This window comes from Mesoplodon densirostris, chromosome 6, assembly GCF_025265405.1.
Source record: "Mesoplodon densirostris isolate mMesDen1 chromosome 6, mMesDen1 primary haplotype, whole genome shotgun sequence".
NCBI lineage: Eukaryota > Metazoa > Chordata > Mammalia > Artiodactyla > Ziphiidae > Mesoplodon > Mesoplodon densirostris.
Window position 1 is genome coordinate 22,894,076 of NC_082666.1, and position 20,800 is coordinate 22,914,875.

General features: G+C 50.0%; 1 protein-coding gene across 1 annotated transcript in view; it reads right to left on the reverse strand.

Moving 5' to 3' along the window:
* PAX5 (paired box 5) overlaps positions 1-20,800 on the reverse strand; it is a 178,952-nt gene that overhangs the window by 121,907 nt on the left and 36,245 nt on the right. The window contains exon 6 of the mRNA XM_060100888.1: positions 356-531. Coding sequence (XP_059956871.1) covers positions 356-531 — 176 coding nt within the window. The remainder of the gene's footprint in view (positions 1-355; positions 532-20,800) is intronic.

Sequence of the window (20,800 nt, forward strand, 5' to 3'; positions counted from 1 at the left end):
ACTGACAGGATAATGACCCAAGACCACCTCAAGTGGCCCAGAAGATCATTACACCACCCTGTGCAAAGAGCCCTGGGAAAAGACACCACTCCACAGCAATGGCAGAGCAGCCAGACACGGCACAACCCCCCGCCGGCCAGAGAGAGGAGGTACCAGGGCAAGCAACTGAAGAAGCCCCAGACACATCCTCCAGACCTCCTGGGATGCTGCCACTGGCCAGGTTTGGCGGAGAACGAGAAGCCTGGCTCTGAGAAGAAGCTGGCACTCTCACCCACTCCCCGCTGAATGCCTTTGGGTGGGTCACCCAGGCCTGCATGCGGGTGGCAGGTGTGGAGGCAGCGAGTCGGGGGCATACCTGCTCGGGCTTGATGGGCTCTGCGGTGGTGAAGATGTCCGAGTAGTGCTGCCTCTCAAACACGCGGTCCAGCACCTCCAGCTGCTGCTGCGTGAACAGGTCTCCCCGCATCTGCTTCCGGAGGAAATCTCTGCCCGTCAGTGAGTGACCGTTCGGCACAGGAGACTCCTGAATACCTTTGATGAGCATGAGAGAGGAGGGGTGAGTGCGGGCCACACAAGCTGCTGGGGAAGACATGTCAGACCCTGGATTGGGAAGAGGGCCTGAGAGACCCACGAGCCCAGCTCCTCCCCTGATGAGAGAGGAAACAGACAGGGGCTCAGACGGGGGGTCTTTGGCCAAGGTTGCCCTGCTGGTTAGGCCAGAGCCAGCTTCCCACAGTCACAGGCCGGGCCCTGCATGAAGCATGCGTCATTGTATCTAATCCTCACAATGAACTCTATGTAGGTGGCATTATTTCCCCCATTTTGCAGATAAGAAAATTGAGGCCTAGAGAGATTAACTGATTTGCCTGAGGACTGGAGCTCGGGTTGACTCAGAGGCTTAACCACCAGGTGCCACCACCTCTCCTGCTCTGAAGATCCCCTTGGAGGTATAGTTTTGTCCCAGAGCTGACGCCCTTCCCCAGGACAACTGCCACCACATCATGTGACCAGCCAACAAAACACTGTGTTAGGAAGGCTGTAAGGAAACAGATGATCTCACACAATTCTGATGGGAGTCTACTGGTCACACACCTGTGATGGACAATTTGATAAAATCTATCAAGATCACAAATGCAAGTTCCCTTTGACAGAGCAATTGTACCTCTGGGAAATTGTTTTACAGTGAGACTTACACATATGGGAAGTGATATATATGCAAGGTTCTAGTAGCAAAAGACTGGAAACAACCCAAGAGTTTATTTGTAGGAGCTGGTTAAATAAGTTATGGTATGCTCACACAGTAGAATACTGTATGGCAACACAAAGGAAAGAGGATTCCATCTGTGAATTGATATGGAAAGATCTTCAAAATTCATCGTTAAATGAAAAATAAACGAGATGCAGCACAGCATGTACAATATACAACATTTTGGGCTTCCCTGGTGGCTCAGTGGTAAAGAATCCGCCTGCCAATGCAGGGGACATGTGTTCGAGCCCTGGTCCCGGAAGATCCCACATGCCGCGGAGCAACTAAGCTCACGTGCCACAACTACTGAGCCTGTGCTCTAGAGTCTGCAAGCCACAACTACTGAGCCCGTGTGCTGCAACTACTGAAGCCCGTGCGCCCTAGAGCCCGTGCTCTGCAACAAGAGAAGCCATGGTAATGAGAAGGCCATGCACCGCAACGAAGAGTAGCCCACGCGCAGCAATGAAGACCCAACGCAGCCAAAAATAAGTAAAAAAAATAAATAAATTTATCAAAAAAATATATACGTTTTGTGTAAAAAAGAAAATAAGACTTTACACACATTGTGTGTGTGTGTGTGTATACACACACACACACATATGGCTCTGGAAGGCAGCACGAGAAACATTTAGAGTGGTTACCCATTCAGGGAGGTAGGAGCTAAATGGATGGAGGCAAAGGGGAGAGAGATTTTTCAAAGCATGCTTGTTTTGTTTTGTTTCGTTATAGAACTTTAAATGTATTGCCTATTCAACAAAATGTAAACTACTAAGAAAGCCCAGGATTAAGTTCTCTATGGGTTCTGTATTGTTAGCTCTTCATTGTGATGACGCCTACATTTCAAAGAAAATACTACGAATTATCAATAAAAAATTAAATGGGTTGAAAAATCTTTCGTGAGCTTTGGGCTTGAACCATTCAAAATGAGAGAAAACAAGGAGGATGAAAGAGTCCAGTGAGGAAATGGCCTGCAGGGCCATCATTCCCCAGGGCCCTCTGGGACCAAGTTGCTCGTGCAGGGCTGCCCAGAGACACTGCTGGAAGCCAGGCCCGGAGGTGAGGCCTGCCTTTGCCATTGGGAAGCCCCCGTGGGAAACCAGAGTGTATCAGATCTCCCCCGGGCAGGTGCCCTTACCCAAGGCCTTGCCCAATCCCCCTCCCACCCCCCACCCCACCAGTCCACTGCCGCCCTAGGCTTCATCCATCATGTCAAAACCCCACCCATGTGAGGAAGGAAGCTGAACTAAGGAGCTTGAAGCAGTGGGATATTGTGTCCCTGAGACACTGCCCCAGGTTGGTGTTTCCCCAACTGTCCTACCCAGGGCAACTGCAATACAGGCTCTGACATTTGAACAAAGACACCAGCTTTGGGTGTTCACATGAGTGCTGGCCTTTCAGAGACCCTGTGGCGGCTGACAGCTCAGAGCACCCCAGCATCCTCAACAGGAAGGGCCTTTAGAGGTGGCTTAGGACGCCCCTGAGAAAATGGATCCCAGATCAATTTTGACCCAAGAGGATACCTAAGCTTGTCTGTAGACTGAATGACCAGACACCCCAACATGTGGGTCAAGGAGGGAGCAGGTCTCTCTGATTGATGTCCCCCAGTCTAAAGCCTGAGGCCCTCCTCTGGAAGCCTGTGACACCGGCCTTCCACGAGATAGGTGCCTGCTCCTGCCCACGGGACATCATCCTCAGAGACCCCTCTTTCGTCATGGCCTATATCCATGGGGATCATTCCCACAAGGGCACCAAGACTAGCAGGATGTGGGAGCTCACGGCCCAGCCTGTGTCTGCCCAGTTGTGTTCTCCCATTGGCTGGCATCCACCAAGTAGCCCATGTGTGCACAGGTACACGTACACACGTACACGTACACACACACACACACACACACACACACACACACACACACGGGAAGGAGGCTCAGCTGGCTCCTCTTTAGCTATTTCTCTGGCCAATCATCCTGGCCCCAGTCACTCCTGCCAAAGCTTGACCTTGGTCTGGGTCCCCAGTGCTCCCACTGAGTCTCTCCCTGTCAGAGAGACCACGTCCACTTTAGGAGACTTTTCCCTGGTCACCACCTTCACTTATAGTCCCCAGCCCCCATCCTACCAGCCAGACCCTATTAAAGGCTCCTTCCTATCTGCCAGCTCCTGATGTCTCCTGCCAAGGCTTCTCCCTGCTGAGCCCCCTTGGGCAGTGCCCGCCTCTTCCCTCCCACTCAGACACTCCACATCTCTGCCCCTGGAGGAGGCCTCTCCCTGGCAGCCAGCCAGTCCTCCCGCTGATGTCCTCTCCCATGGGCTTCACAGGCTGGGCTCTGTGCACAGCTCAGAGCTCTGGAAAGGCAGAGCTGCACCTCCACTGAGGAAGCTCTGAGGAGATGGCTTGGCTGAGGGCTCCTGTGGGCAAGGTCACTGTCCGGTCACCAGGGAGACCCTGGCACAGAGTTAAGGCTCAGGGCACATGCTGACTCAAGCGCATGCACTGGGGGTCCTTGGAGGACCCGCGCCCCCCCAGGACACCGCATATTCTTCAGCACAGGCAGCCGCGCTGGGGCCTGCTCTGAGTCTCCCAGAAGGAAGGCTCACCGCGTCCCACTCTGGCCTTCCGACAGTCAGCCACAGCACCATGGGCGGAGCCCAGGAGAGTGTCCAGGCTGTCTTGGTGACCCAGAGACTCGGAATGGAGGACTGTGAGCTGGGAAGAGGCACCCCTCCAGGCATTCGGCCCAATCCTGACCCCTCTGACTGCTCCCGCCTGCCAGCACCTGCACCTGCTTTCTCTCCTTGGGAAGGAGGTGAAGTCTACCTGCCACTTTGCACAGAAAGTCTGTCATTTCCTTAAGGCCTGGGGCACTCCTAAATATACGATCATTTATTCATTCATTTAACAGATATTGATAAAGAGTTTACTCTGCACCAGGTAATATTTTTAAAAAACAAAACAAAAAACAGAGGATACACCGATGACCAAGACAGGCCCCTCTTTGCAAAATAGAAAGGGCAGCCCACTTTAGTCAAGTGCTCACACAAACAGATATGATTACAAACTGTGATAAGTAGGAAAAGTGCCTAGAAATATATTCAAATGGCCATGTGTAATGACCTCATGGGGAGGAGTCAGGGAAGTCGTCCAAAGCGGAGTCATCCTCGAACTACGAGCAGAGGACAAGATGTCAGCAGGGCAAAGTGGGGGATGGGATGGAGGGGGTGTGCCAGGCAGAGGAGATGAAAGGGACAGAGGGAGTGGGAGGAAGAGACCCCAGGAGACTCTGGAGAGGCAGGCGGGGGTCCGGTCAGGCAGCCACAGAGGCCACAATAGCCACGGAGGTCATCCGAGCCTCGCTGGGCGGGGAGGCCCACGGAAGGGGGCTGGGGAGGCAATCGCCCTCCACATTTCTCAGTCCCAGGGCCTGAACTGCTAGTTCCTGTAGATCAGGCTGTGCTTTCTAAGCCCTGCTCCCAAGGTCTGGAAAGACTAGGAACTGGCAAGATGAATTTTACATTTGTGCACATTTGAAGGTGATGCCTGGAGTCGGCCTGCCAGCCACAGGTGATCCACAGAGCCCATATGGAAGGTAAATCACTCCTCATTGGCGTGGGCCCTGTTGCCAGGACAAACACTAATCATGCGCACTCATGCCGCCTCCTCCAGGGTGTCTTCCTTCATGCCTCAGTCACTGCTCCACCTGACCATTTTCTCCCTCATCTTAGGAGTCAAGCCCCAGGGCCCTTCACTCTCACATAGCGCTATTAGCTACCTTGGGGAGAAACACCACAATTAATTCATCTCTGTCTCCTCCACAGAGAACATCTGTGGAATAAACAAACAAATTAATAATACCATTTCACTCCACAGGTCTGGCCTGTAAATGTCACAGTCCCTCCATCTGACCCATTCATTCATTCGTTTGTTCGTTCTTCTCTCAACCAACCTTAGAGAGAAGGCGCTGGGCTAACACTGGGCACAGAGTGATGAGCAAAAGCTGACCCAGCCCTGTCCTCATGGAGTTACATCCAGTGGTAGAGGCAAATGTTAACTGAAAAACAATCAGACCAGTAAAGGTGCAAGTGTCAACCAAGACAAATATTCTGACAAAAAGGCTCATGGTTCTCAAAGGACAGGGACATGGCTGACCCATCTCTGGGTACCGCAGACAGTGGGTGAGCATGAGCAAAACAGATTACATGCAAAGAGACGGCTACAAAAGTGAACACCAGAAAATCAACACCCTGCACAAGGACAGGTCTGAACCTCCAGGACTCCAATGGATGCTTCCATAGCGTTTCTCATCCACAAAGGTGTTGCCTCACTTCAATGGAGAATGTGATCTTGGAGACAGGCTCCAGAAGCACTCAGACCCATTGTATTCCAGGGAGAAAAATCTGAACTCACAATGTGAATGGTATGCTTAAATATATGGACAGACATGGGCAAAAGTACAAAGGTATACAGGGGGCATGGTATCTTTAAATCTTTTTTTCTACTCCAAATCAAATAATATGTAATAGACCCAGTGCTGGGCTTAGTCAACCATGGCTCGTAGAATTAACATTCTGGAAGCTAGCTTCAGGGGAGCAAGGGGCAGGAAGCTCCATCTCAGGGAGCAGAGAAATGCTGGCTTTAAATTTCAGGTTAAACCAATGTTATTCACAACCTGGCTTTGAAGCTAAAAGCTTTACACAATCGGGTCTGGTCACGCAAAGAGGGAGGAAGCAAAATAGCCTCAGATTCCCATCTGTCAAGAGAAAGCTGTCTCCTGTGTGTCTTAAAAGATCATAAACCCATTGTGTTTTCTTCAGAGCACAGCAGATTCAGGGGTTTTGCATTTTTCTTGGAGGGTTCTGGTTTGTTTCTTTAAAAATCATCATGTACTTTATGCCTGCAGATGCTCCCTGGGAAGAAAGAAAATAAAAACAAACAGGAATATCCATAATTCCTTCTGGCATCATGGCCTTTGGGATGCAGCTCCAGCTGGAGGCTCCAGAGCCCAGGAAAGGAGGCTACTGGAGCTACTGGGTCAGTCTCTGGCCTTTCTCAGAGTCCCATTTCCCTGCAGAGCCCAGCCCAAGCCAGAGCCCTGACACAGCCTCCTTTATCCTCACAGTTGCTCCTCAGCATGGCAGGGCAGTGGCAGGGCCCAGTGGGAAAAGGGTTGGGAGCCAGCAGACCTGGGTTCTAGCCCCAGCTCTGCCCTTACTTGCTGTGTGAGCCCAGACAGGTTCCTCTCCCTCTCTGGGCCTCACATGCCCCATCAATAAACTAAGGAGGCTGAGTCAGTTGTTTCTAACCATTTTCTCCTCCAAAAGCCACCGAGATTTTGTCTACTAAATAGTATTAAATGAGCATTAACCTATTTTTCCATTTTGGTTGTTTGTGCAGTCTTTGTAGGGGACACCCCCCAATATTCATTCTACCCCTAAATGATGGCCAAACCTTCCCAGGAGATCCCATTCTCTTTGCTAATACTTACTTTAAGAATGGACATGTGAGGAGAAGGGGCCCTTGGAGGGGGCTTCTTGGAGAAAGTCAGAGACAGGAGAAATCTTTTTTTCTTCACTGGGCTGCATTCACCCTTAATCTTTTTGAAACTGTGAAAATAACTCCCGTGCCCCACCCTTACCCCACGCTCTGAGGTCTTCTCCCGGTCTGGCTGGCAGTGCTCCAAGAAGGCTGACTTCCAGCCAGTTTGCTGCTTCTGGACTCTGGCACCCACCATGCTCACAGCCCTGCCTCCCCCAGTGAAGACAGGGACAGAGCCAGGTCTTGGTGGGTCATCTGCCACAGGAGTCTAGAGCCAGGGAGGTTGGGAACATTGAACTGGTGTGACCTGGGGCATTTCCAGCTAGAGTCAGGTGAGTCCAGGGAGCTTGGGGTTGGTCTTCCCAGATGGCTGCCATGGCTAATTCTTAAAGCAATCCATAAAGCAGAGACCAACCAAATTCAGACCATGCTAACTTGCAGCTTTAAGAAATTGTTTCTGATGCAATGGAAGCTTGCTGAGGGCAGTAGTGGCTCCAGAATTTTCTCCATAGGAGGTGATAAGCATGACTATGGGTTACAAAAGGGGGGGGGGTGAGGGTAGACAGGGTACTTGTTCTGGGACTACATCAGCAAAATGCCTTGCACACCACTGAAAGTGAGAGAGCATCATCTGTCCCTAGCTAAGAATACAGGGGTAGTGACAGAGATGATGGGGCACACAGGCTCTCCAAGCCCCATGGTCTCCCACTGGATAGAACACTGCTCCGTGCCAGGGCTGAGCCAAGTTATTTTTGCATCCTTAAATTTCATTGATCCTCAGAACATCTGGGTGAGGTGTGTATTCTTACCCCATTTTACAGATGAGAAAACTGAGGCTCAGAGAGGATGAGTAACTGAGATCACTCAGGTGGGACCTGGACCTCAGTATCTTGTCTGCAGATCCAGTGCTCTCTCCACTTCCCTTTACTCCTCAGGTCAGCTACTAAGACTAAAGCCCTCTGTTTCCTCATCTGTAAACTGGGAACAATGGTAAGCAGGACCATCTCTAGGGCTTTTATAAGGATTAAATGAGATAATTCCTGTGATGCACTTAGCACAAAATTAGTGTCCAAACACCGTAAGCTATTGTCATCATCATTTACATCAGGAAAACCCTTCCAAGGCTGTCCCATGACAAAGCCCAAGCCTCCCAGGCCTCCATGACCTGCCCCTCCAGTCAAGGTCACCCCTCTAGTCACCCCCCAACACCATCCCAGTAAGCTACTCCTCATTCCCCAAGTGTCCCTGATGCCACTCCCTGACACCACTGTTCTTTCTGTTCCCTCTGCTGACTCATCTTTTACCCCTGACCATCAAAGCCTCAGCCTCCCTGAAGCACAAGGCTCAATTAATCACCCTATCTTCTAGGTCTCCTCAGCAAGTTGCATGCGCCACCACTATTATCCTGGATTTCACTTCTCACAACCCACCTGTGAGGTCCATTCTCTTGGAATCCCCATTTTATTGCTGAGGAAAGTGGAAGAGATAATAAGTAATTGGTTCAAGGTCACAGCAAGGTCACATGGCAGACCACTTGCACACCTTTTAACACGTCTTAAGAGTCAAGCTGAGCACCGTGATGGATGTGATACAGCATACTAGGGAGGTTCAAATCCTCACTCTGTCTCTTACAAGCCTATGAAATTTGAGGAACTTCTTTAACCTCTCTAATCCTCAGTTTTCTCATCCATAAAATGGAACAATAAACAATGATACATGGGATCAATGAAAGAATTGAATGAGGATATATGTAAAATGCTTAGCATAGTACCTGGCACATAGTTAGTACTCAATAAACCTAAGCTGTTTCTAGGATTATCCCAGTCATACCTCGTTTTATTGAGCTTTGCAGATAATTGCATTTTTTACAAGTTGAAGGTTTGTGGCAACCCTGCATCAACAAGTCTATTGGTGCCATTTTCCAACAGCACTTGTTCGCTTCATGTCTCTGTGTCACATTTTGGTCATTCTTGTGATAGTTCAAACCCTCTACCAGCAAAAAGATTATGACTCACTGAAGGCTTGGATGACAGTGAGCATTTTTAGCAACAAAGTATTTTTTAATTAAGGTACATACATCATTTTTAGAAATAGTGCTATTGCAGACTTAATAGACTACAGTATAGGGTAAACATAACTTTTACATGCACTGGGAAGTCAAAAAATGTGTATGACTCCATTTATTGCGACAGTTGATTTACCGGGGTGGTGTGGAACCAAATCCGAAATTTCTCCAAGGTATGCCTGTATTTCCTCCCTTCCCTGCTAAGAGTATAAGCTCTCTGAGGACAAAGCCCATGTCTGGCTCACCTCAAGCAAGGGAGATGCTAATCAATGTTTGTTGACTGAATGAGTGACCTGGGAAGACTTGAGGGGTTGCAGGTCTGAATGGTTCAGGGGAACTCAGTAATAGGATAGTGTCTGGCATCATCAGAGAACTCCGGAGAAAACCTTTGGAAGTGACCTCCATTATATCAGTGATCCCGGAGGAGAAAGAGTGAGACAACTAAGAGTTTGTGTTCTACGTTCTAAGAAAGAGCTGAGGCAATTCACAAAATTTTAAACAAGAGGATGATAAACTACCAAAATTCAGCTGAGCGCTAAGCTTCCTGGTGACACACACCGAAAGGAAAACACAACAAGTCTCATAGTGCTCAGAGTCCCACAACAACAACAAAATGCCATTAAATCTTCTACACAAAGTAATTCACAGAGCTTCGCTTCTCTGCATGGTGTTTTGAATGATTAGGGTAACTCAGAGATGACTAATGGATTCTAATGGGTCCTGGAGGAGGAAACATCAGAGCCAGACCTCAGATAAGGGGAAGGGACAAGGTGCTGGGATAAGGGGATAGGATTCCAGGCCCAGACAACTAACTTCAGTCGGCAACATTTCTAGAGCATCTATGTGAGCCAGGCCCTGTGCTGGGGATCAGGGTGGCAGGGCTGGAAAGGTCTCACGGCAGCCCAGAACCAAACTCGATGTTCCGGGTGATTTTATAAATGCCATCCTAAATCGGGGCAGCACGCTGAGAAAAATCAGAGCGGCATGGAGGACAATTCCATTGGAATGACCATTATTCAGCCATTAGTTTCACTCAATCTTTCTTCTCGGGAAGGAAAACGCAAAATTGTAAAATTGCCGAATACGTTCAGGTTCGACCAGAGTGAATCTGATTGTGCCGTGTGTTACCCAATGAGTCATAGGCTGTCAGTGAGGGAAAAACCCCAAAGGACTGATGATTCTACACTCAGAAACGGCAAAGGGATTTGTTTGGGGCCAGAAGGCAGGTCCAAGGTGAGCCGAGCCTAGGAACACATGAGGCCCCTGATTCCTGTTCCAAGCCTCATGGATCCATTCATTCCTGAGTAGCATGCACCAAACTCCTGCTGAGTGTTTGGCCCTGCACTTGGCACCTGAGCTAGAGAGGTAAGTTCTAACCTCTGTCTTCAAGTGGGGGACACAGACAAGTGAAAAGTTCCAATGCAGTATGGTAAGCCGCCCCGAGAGCCAAAGGCAGAAGCAAACCTGAGAAGCAGAGGCAGCCGTGGGAACAAAACAGTAGTAGCCACTCCTTATACAGAGCTTACTCTGTGCCAGGCACTATTCTAAGCAACTTATCTGTTTAATCCTCACAACAACCCAGTGAGGTCAAGTCTGTTATTGCCCCCTCCCATTTTACAGATGAGGAAACTGAGGCACAGGGAGCACAGGGAGCACCTTGCCCAAGGTCACACAGCTAAGAGATGGACGAGCTGGGATCCAAACCCAAGCAGTCTGGCTCCAGAGACTGCTCCTGCCCCTACACTAAACCACTCCACTTAATCCAGACTGGGAGTAGGGGTGATCCAGAAAAGCCCCCTGGAAAAGATGAAGCCCAAGTCTTAGGGATGAGTAGGAAGGAGTTAGCCAAAGAAAGGGGCAGGCAAGAAGTGCATTCCAACCAGAGGGCACAGCACGTGCAAAGGTCTGGAGGCACAAAAAAGCCTGGTGCACCAGGGAATGGCTATAAGTCAGTAGGTTTAGAGGGCAGGAACTGGGGGAAGGGGAGGGAGTAAAGTGTGCAAGGCTCTTTCCTCCCCATTTAGCAGCCCAGTACTATTATCTATTATCCAGAGCCTAATATATACTCTGATGTACAAACAGTACAAATACAGTATTGAAGCTCCCATGGTGTTGGTATGAAGAGACGGGATTTCTTTGTGCTTAAATGAATCAAGATGACCTCAAAGAACAGGCAGGAAGGAAGTAATACCTTATGCATTTCCACAGGACAAGTCTGTTCTCTCTAATCCGTACTGTCCAAGTCCATTACCTCGTACAGTAGTACCTAATTACTCCACCTTACAGAGAGATATGCACACTAATTAGGAAGGATGTTAACCACCACAGTGAAAATATTCCAAAGCAAATGAAATATTACTAAGAGCAAAAGGGTGATTTGTTTCTGTGAATTGTGCTTTCAAATGAGATCAAAGAATGCTAAAGGCTTCGTTTTAATTATACCTAGAAGGACTTCTCAGGCATGCATCCCTTTTTTGGCTTTCATGCACACAGCAGTCTCTCCCCATCCCCCACTGTGCAGAAATAAATAAACAAAACGGTTTAAAATCATATTTACTCTGATATCTTTGCATTACCCCCATTTGAGTTTTTAAATTACTGTCTTTATTTTTTTCTGAGGACAATATAACTAAAAAGAAGGTTCATATTTTGAAGTGTATCTATCTGATCATTGCACAAATGTTTTCAGGAGAAATCACTATATTTCTCCAAGATGGGTACGGGTTTTGTCATAGATCAAAGTGAGAGGGAGGAAAAAAAGATAAATCATCAGAGATCCAAAAATACTTTTCATTTGGAGAAGATATCAGGCCATTTCGATGGGGCTGATGGAGTCCCTGTTCTGTCTCCATTACCCAAGGCAGGCAGCCCCAGCCAGGAGCCAACTACAGAGATTATATTCCCCATAAGATGGTCCCCAATATATATATATATATATGATCTTCAACCTCTATTGATTGACCAATTTCACAAGCAAAGACTGGTGAAATGAAGCTGAAATGAACATCATGCTTTAACTCATTGAACCTATCAGGCCTGAGTTAATCTCACTGTCCACTGTCTCTGATAGAATTCAATTGATCAATCATGTTTCGGTGATAGTACCATTTCACTGGCTTATTGCTTCTTCATTTCAAAGCTTGACCTGTTAGATATACTCGGACTGGCTTGACTCCTCTTGGATACACAGAGATCAGCCTCTGTCTGCCAACGTGTGTCATCTCCTGTCCCAGCTGAAAAGAACTCAAGAGGCTTTTGTGTAAATCTGTGGTGTGTTTTTCCACCAGACATACACAGGAGCGGTGGATTTATGATGGCATGGAATTGAAAAAGCACAAATTATAAGAGAGGCTCTTTATTCTGCACGGAAGCACCATCATTCCCTTTCACATAGCTAAATTGACGTGCTTGGGCTCTGTACTCAGCGGGGGCATGTTCTTATATTGGCAGCTGTATGCGCCCAGACAGAGTAAGGCACATGTGGAAATGGTATGACAATGGTATGACAATGACAACAATAACAATTGCCACTCCTCAAGTATACATTCACGCTGACCTTTCACATTCATCAGCTTCTCTGATTCTCACCATAACCTCAGGAGATGGGCAAGAGATTATCATTCTCATTTACAGATAAGAAAATGGGCTCAGAGAAGGGGAAGCGGCTTGCCCAAGGTCACATAGCAGAGCTATCAGGCCAGTTGAACCTGAGAGCCCTGGTATCTCAGCTCTTGAGTGCCTCTTACCCCGCTGAGGCCGACCTCCAGGCAATTTCAGAACTGTGGAGTCATTTTGGGTACACCACTCTGTCCCTGACTACCTGGACGAAGGAAACATCCTCAAAATTCGGTTCAGAGAATTTTAGAGCTTACGATGGATTCTAAGATCAGCTGCAGCATCTTCTATAGCTTAGAAACTGAGACCCAGAGGACAGTAAACAGTTTTCCAAAGTCACCAAGACACTCAGCATCCCAGTCAGGACTCAAACCTGGATCCCAGGCCCTCAGCCCAGGATTCTTCATGCTTTCTCTCAACACCTCCCCTGATTCACGCCAAGCCAATGAGCTCCTATCAATAGGGGACCTCATTCTCCACTCTCAACATGGCCCAATGTGCTGCTTTGGTTCCTTCATGGCAGTTAATTTAATTTTCCTAACTGCAAGCTAAGATGTTGTGCTTTGGGAAATCAGGGCACAGGGGCTCCACCTGGCTGTCTGCCTGGGGGAGGAGGCTCTTGGAACCACAAAGCTGAGCCCAGCATGCAGGTCGCTGGAGGAGGCCAGGGCAATGACAGTTTGCAAATAAGCCTTGCATCTGCTTAGAGCTGGCAGAGTTTGCAAACACACTAATGGACTTTCCTCTGCCCACAGGGAGCTGGGGAGAAGCAATAAATAAAGTAGGCGCCTCTAGGGGGAGCCATTGCTGAGGCCAGATATGGGGCTGAGATGAAGGGCTTGTTGAGGGTGGGGGAAGGGCTTCTGGGACTCACACTGCATCATGCTGCCCCCCCTCCCCGTACACCTTCCAGTAGCCCCAGACGCTACCTCCCAGATCCCTCAGTCTGTATTCCAAATAGTCGGGCCCTTGTCTGATTATATCAATACACTTACAATTCAGTCCAGACACAGAACGGTTGTGGGGTAGAGGGGCTCATATGGCTGCTGTGGCCACAGAGTAGAGACCCTCTTGGAGGGGGATAAGAAAAGGCCCAGAGGCCAGATGGAGGCCCTCACCCAGGAAAGAGCGCACAGCGGGAATGGCTACCCAGGTTCAGGGGCAGGTCCTGGGGATGATGAAGAGGGAAAGTCTGCCAGAGTTAAGAGACTCACTGGTGGTGGAGGACAGAACGCACCTCTGAACTTGCCTGTTAGACGTTCTGGGCTGCCACCCACTGATGCCCCATCTCACTGAGAGCAAAATCCACAGTGGGTCATGGCTTACAAGACCCTACTGTATCTGGGTCCCCTGGCCTGCAGCCCCACCTTCCTGACCTCCCCTCCTCCCACCCTCCTCCCACTCACTCTGCTCTAGCCACATCGGCCTCCTTGCTGTCCCTCAATCATGCCAAGCACACCCCTGCTTCACTCAGACCTTGCCATGTGCTGTTCCCTCTCTCTGGAACATTCCTCCCCCAGTATCTGTTTGGCTCCCTCCTCCTTCCCCTAGGGTCTCTGCTCAAATGGCATCTCATCATTATGACCACCCTCCACAAACCAGCATGTACCCTACCCCCGGCCCTGCTTCGTTCTCTATCTCCTTACCCAGCTTTGTTGTCCTCCAGAGCACTTAACAACATGCTGTTTATTTTCCTTATTTATTTATTCTCCCTCATTAGAATATCATTCATGAGGGCAGAGGTTTTGTCTGTCTCATTCATTGCTGTGTCCCCAGCACCGAGAATAATGTCCGGCACATAGAAGGCACAAAATAAACACTTGTGGGATAAACAGGTAAAAGTGGATATTTCATTGAAAGTGGAAAAAAAGCAAAAACAAAAATAGGTACAAAGGAGACAGCCACAGCCACTCCTTGGCAGCCTCCCATTGTGAAGGAGTGCTCCCTCCCTCCCTGGGGGCATCTGATGAAGCGCCTTTCCATGCTTGGCCTAGGGCTTGGGAGACAGAACTCCCTGAGGGAAAACAAAGGGGGCCACCAGGCCTTGACCACCACTGAGGCCGCAGTGCCCAGCTCTCAGTCAGGAGCCAGTGAATGGATGAATGACTGACTCCCCAAGGGGGAGGCCCAGCCTTGGAAGAGTTTAAATGACAAAGATGGTAGTGTACCAGGTGCCAGCTCTGCCTCTGCCACTTGCCAGCTGTGTGCCCTGACACAGCACATCTCATCTCATCTGTGCAATGGGGTCAACAAATCCTGCCAAGCCTGCAGCACTGGGTCAGAGCAAGCAAGCCAGGGGGACCACAAATTGAGACAGTGTCATCTGCACGGCAAACATCTCGGGTCAGCCGATGACTACAGGGAGTGAGAACAGGAAAAGGGAAGCTATTTGCCTAATTAAAATGGACAAGGTGGGGCTTCCCTGGTGGCGCAGTGGTTGAGAGTCCGCCTGCCGATGCGGGGGACGCGGGTTTGTGCCCCGGTCCGGGAAGATCCCGCGTGCCGTGGAGCGGCTGGGCCCGTGAGCCATGGCCGCTGAGCCTGCGCGTCCGGAGCCTGTGCTCCGCAACGGGAGAGGCCACAACAGTGAGAGGCCCGCGTACCGCGGACAAGGTGTGTTCAGAGAGGAGCACCTGGCTAAGCTGCATCCCTTGGTTCAAGCATTCATTCGTCTTTTGCTGGTGCTCCAACCCCAAGCATAGCCGGGTAAGGGGAGCCCATTTCCTAGCAGGCGGAAGAAGCCTAGAGACGGAGTTAGGATTCAAGCATCGGAAAGTACCCTACGAGAGCACCGAAGAGCAGACAGTGGATGCCAAGAGACAGAGTCTGTCTGGTGTTAGGGGTCAGGGAGAGGGTCAGGAAAGGCTTCCTGGAGGAGAGAGTTGGCATTTGAGCCAGGATTTGGACTTGGAGGCATGAGAGAGGAGGCAGAGGGTATCCCAGACAGAGATAAGATGTAGGTGGGGCTCTCACCAACTGTGGTTCCCTGGGAGCTTGGTACCCATGCAGGAGCCCCAGGTGCACATCAGGCCATGCTTCTCTGTCTTCCCAGCACAGGGTCCTCCACACAAAACGCACAATATATGCAGATTTTGCTTTTTCAGAGTCACAGAACTTCCCAAAGGAAGAGACGCCAAAGAGAAACTCATTTGTTGCAGTGGATCTCAACAAGGGTGATCAAATCAGAGGAGATTTCGGAAATCTGTGACGTTATTTGGGGAGGAGTTATGGCATTTAGAGGGCAGAGCCAGGGTGCTCCCCAGTCCAGGCCAGTGAAGGATCGCCCTGCATCCCACACATCTTTGGAATGATTCATCATACATTCAAGTTGGTGAAAACTCTCTTTATAAATATTTGAGTTGAGCCATGAACCTAACACTATTTTACTTACATACACAAACTTGGTGTTTTAATTTACTCTGAATCTTCCAGGAATACAGCCATCACATAAATTGAGGGAAGATTATGCTTCACTTTGGTTGCAGTTTTATCAAGACATGTTCACAATTTCAGAAAATCAGTTTGCTGATGGCAACACCACCATAGGTATTTGTATTGCCAGAAAACACAGCTGTCCACATTTGTAGCTGCCGCATTCATGGTGATTCTACACATAAGTGCAAGCACCTGACTACTTTATTATGTCTCTGGTGTAATCAGGCCTGAGCATTTACATAATGAAATACATCATTTGATTATGATTTTATTTTTCTTTCCCCTTTTTGTTACAATTGGGGCATTATATTGATTTTTAAATTATGTGTATAGGTAGGTTATATTTTCTCTAAATTTCATTTTAGGATAGCAAAGGAAGCACTATAAAATACTTGTTTTAAAGAGGGGAGGATTTAACAATTTTTAATTTGACAGGATTTAAACTCACTGTATACGATTTCCAAGGCCCCTTCAGCTCTGCCAATTAGGACTATCTCATATTGAGACTACCACCCTAATCTGTCTTTCTGAAAAAGGGTATCTTTGGGGAGAGAAAGAGTTCTCCAGACCCCTTCTGAGGAACAGGAAGACAGGTGCCAAAATTAACTATAAAATAAATGTACTTTCTCAGGCATGAATAGTAAGAGCTTGTTCCTAAAAGACAACACTGGATTCCCCCTCTTCTTTTTAGCAACCCAATTCCAGATACAATAATCCAGCTAGGACAGAGCCAAGAAAGGACCCAGGTTCCACAACAGCTTCCCCCTCCTGCTGGGTCTTCTCTCAGCCATCTGCATCAAGGAAAAGAGCAAAAAGCCATGGGAAGAAAAGACACCTTGACAAATCAGTGCTCCTGCTGCCCTGCAAACATGCAGAATGAGCTTTGGAGCTCAGAGAGCAAGGGAGGTGGGACTAAGACTGGGTGAGGTGTAAGCGCAGGGGAGGGATTGCAGGGGTGGGGGGGTTACGTGCTACCTCTGCCATTAACAGTGATTAAGTGCACAGGCTCTGAAACCAGTCTGCTTGGGTTTGAATCCCAGCCCTGCAACTTACTAGCTGCATGACCCTAGACTGATAATTTAACCTCTCATCTTTTCCATCTGCCAAAGGGAAACAGTAATAGTACCTACATTTCTTAAGGCTGGCGTTGTACACGGTGCCTGTCACACAGTGAGTGTTTCAGTCTCAACGTCAGCTGCACTGGTCACACTGCAAGACTGGGCTGGGAGCAGAGACCTGGGTCCTGCCTCCATCTCCCCTGTGGACGACTCACACTCGACTGGTCCTCAGAGACCATCAATTCCAATTCCCCCATTTTACAGACAAGGACACTGAGGAACAGAGGGGGGAAAAATGGACAGAGCTCACACAGCAAACTAGCGTTAGATTCCCAATCTAGACTCCTTCCACAACATCGTGCTACTTCTTAAACACACTAAACATCAGTTTGTACATTTCTGAATAAGAGTGGTTGTCACAGGGTGGCACCAAGGATCACTGAATGCAATGACGGGGGAAAGTCCTCAGAGAGCCCTTATTAAGCCTGTGCCAACTCAAGGAATTCAGGCCGTTACTCAGCACACAGTAGGCGCCTGACACATATTTATCACGTGCATTGCACTATCTTCTCTCACTGGTCAGTAAGTTCCCCAAAGTCAAGCGCCTTTCATATCAGAGTATCTGACACATGGCTACTTCTCAGTAAATATTGGTTGAGTGAATGAATGAATGATAGTGTGCCTGAAAACAGAACTAGAAAGCGGGGTACGGTGGGGGGAGAAAAAGGAACGCTTTGGTTCTCTAACTAGAGGGAAAGCAAGAGATTGAAAAGAAGAAAAAAATGCATCCCCTTATCCACCCCTTCCACACCTGTGCTCTGTGCCAGTCCCCAAGCTGGGCGCTAAGGGAGCAACTGGGAGGAATCGGAGGTGGCCCCTGCCCTTGGAAGTCACCAACTGATGGGGGAGGCAGAAGAAGGCTGCAGGGACTCAGAGGTGGCCATGTGGCTGGCAGCCTTCTCTGTGGGGACAAGGACGGCTTCCTGTGGGAGGTGCCACGCCACAAAGAATGGGGATACAGACAGGGGACAGAGGTGGAAGGAAGGCCCTCTCTCCAGTGCAGAGGGCTCAGAGGCAGCATCACCACGTGTGATGGGCTGACATGCAGCCCTGAATTTGTCAAGCCATGCCCCAGGGGGCAGAGATGTCTTTGTGTCTTTTTCTACTTTTCCACTGGAGCAGAAGCCAAAAAACTGATGTCAGGGCATCACTCAGCAAGACCAGAAGAACCCTTACACTCAAAAGCAGAGGGAAGAAGACGCCAGCAGGGACACCGGAAGGACGGGCCAGACCAACAAGAGAGCAAGGAATTTATGAACCCCCAGCCCAATTCTGCACTGCAGACCAAGGCGAGAGTGGTGTGCATCATCCACCCCAGCACCTCCGTCCAAGGAGGCCCAGCAATCCGGCCTCTCCTCCGCCGGCTCCGGGACGCACAGTGTCCCTCAGGCTCCTGACATTCGGTGAGCCGGTCCCCCGCCGCCGGCACCCCTCGCCTCGGCGCGCTTGATCTGCTCCGCTGCCCAGCTCCCGGCTGCCGCCGCGCCCGCGCTCCCCGGGGCCCGGAAAGCTGGCATCCGTTGTTACCATAACAAACTCAATTGTTCTCAGCAGGGCCCCGGCAAATAAAGTCATTCATTACGGGCCTATCCCGGCCGCCGTGGGCTGCGCGGCAATCAGCGGGCCGCCCGCAGCCCCCTCGCGGGCCGAGACACGCGCCAACGCCGGTACCTGCCGGGGCCGGGCCTGCGGCGCCACGGCCGCCACGCTGTGCCCGCGGCCCCACCGCGGCCGTGCCGGCGTGGGGAGCGCCGGCCGCCGATTAGTTTTATCTCGGCACGTCAATTGACTTATACTGATTGGCTTCCTGCCGCCAAATGTCAATTAAATTGCAAATGCTTGGCGGAGGCCGGGCAGGCGGGCCGCCTCCTTGCCGAGGGCGCCGCGCTCTCCCTTTTTTTTGCGCCCTGTTCTGACGCGGTTGGATTTCTTTCTCCTGCCACCCCGCGCAGCAAACCCCCATGCCCTCCTGGAAGACAGTTGCCCTCCGTTCCCAGCCGATGGGGCGCCCCGAGAGCGGGGCGGAGGAGCGGGGTCTGGCCTCTTGGAAGGGCTTTCTTTATTCGCTGGGTGGCACGGCGGAATCCCTGAAAATTCCCCAGAGATCCTAGCAGGGGACTCCTGGTGCGACCTTGAGCATACCCCTTCCGCTCCACTCAGGCCCGGCTTTCTTCGCCGGCCAAGGGGGCTTGAAGGAGATGGCGGCTGGGGGCCTCTTTCTGGGTGTGCGGAGGGAGAAAGGTCAGCAGAATCACAAACATTCACTGGGTGCCGACTCTGTGCCGGGTCATGCGTGGGCACGGGCTAATCTGCTCAACAGCCCTCTGCAGTAGGTATTATTATCCTTCTTTTACAGGCAAGAGAACTGAGGCACAGGTTAGGAAAGCGGCCGATTGGGTTTCAGAATGGGCAGCCAGGCTTCAGAAGCCCGTGGCTTCATTATTGTGCGCGGTACTCACAGGGGAGGCACCGTTAAGAAATAAGAAAGAGAAAGCGACACTAACCTAGACACAGGGCACTAACCTAGACCTGGGCACCTGCCACTGTTACCGATCAGGGCTCTTGGCCTTCCCCAATCAATAGAAATTGACTAGAGGCCAGACAAGAAATTCAGGCAAGGCTTTATTGGGGCCCCTGCTGCAGCAGGGGGCAGTGAGAACAAACCACAGGTTCTCTTGCTCGCTCCCCGAGGGGGGTCAAGCTTGTTTCTTACATGGGGTGAGGGTAGGGGTGTGTCCAGGGGTAGGGCCAGAGGGGTGGCTTAGGTGTTTTGCCCACCCCTTAGGTGGTGGTGTGGGCAGGGGGCATCCGCAGTACCCTGCTTTTGCTACCCTGCTTTTGCTCCCGACACCCTGTTTTTGCTCCAGGCTCTTCAAAAGCGGCAGTTGGGTTTTTTTGGTCTCTTTCTATCTTTTGGGTCCAGAATTTGCCCCAACTGGGCACGCATACAGTTATTTTTAGTCCCAGGCAGTTTCTCCGTATTTTGTTGCTCAAGGAGAGGTGTGTCCAGGTGCAAGCACTGCAGCGCTGCCGCAAAGGGTCCCAGGTCCCAGCCTGTCTCACCACTGCCAAGAACAGTTGTTCTTGCCAGTTGTTTTACATCCATATGAAATTCTCACATTAATCGTATGATCTAAGGATTAGAGTCCCCATTTTACAGACGGGTAAATGGACCCTTGGAGAAGTTAATTCTCCAAGGGTAAATGGACCCTTGGAATTTGTCCAAGGTCACAGAGCAGGCACTTGAAATGAACTACGACACCCATACCTACGTAGAGCTTGACAGTTTATAAAGCACTTTCTCACACATTGCTCCTCCCGAGTTGGCACAAGACTTTAAGGAAGGAATTCTGCTCTCTCTTTGCCAGTAAGAAAACCCAGGCCCAGCGTGGCTGGCCCAAGATCACCAGCACTCAAACCCAAGGCCCTGTGATTCCTGATCCTGTGCTCCAAGCCCTACCTCAAAGAAACCTTGAGCAAAAATGACTCAGGCACAGGTCCCACTCGTCCCCTCTCCCCATTCTGTGGGGAGCTATAGAGTAGTACGCAAGTCATAATTGGAGTCAAGCTGGAAAATGCTTAGGGTCACAGAGAGAGCAGGAAAGGGGGCACCCAGGAAAGACGGCATTTTCGGGAAGGACCATATATTAGGCCCCCAAAGAGATTGGGTGAGTTTTCCTCCACTGTCTGCCATAAACCTTCCCCTTTGCTGCTTCTGTCTGCCTCCTTAAAGCTCTGTCTTGGGAGAGAGGTATGCAGGTTCTTAACTGATGAAATGTGCCAGCGTTTAAAAGATA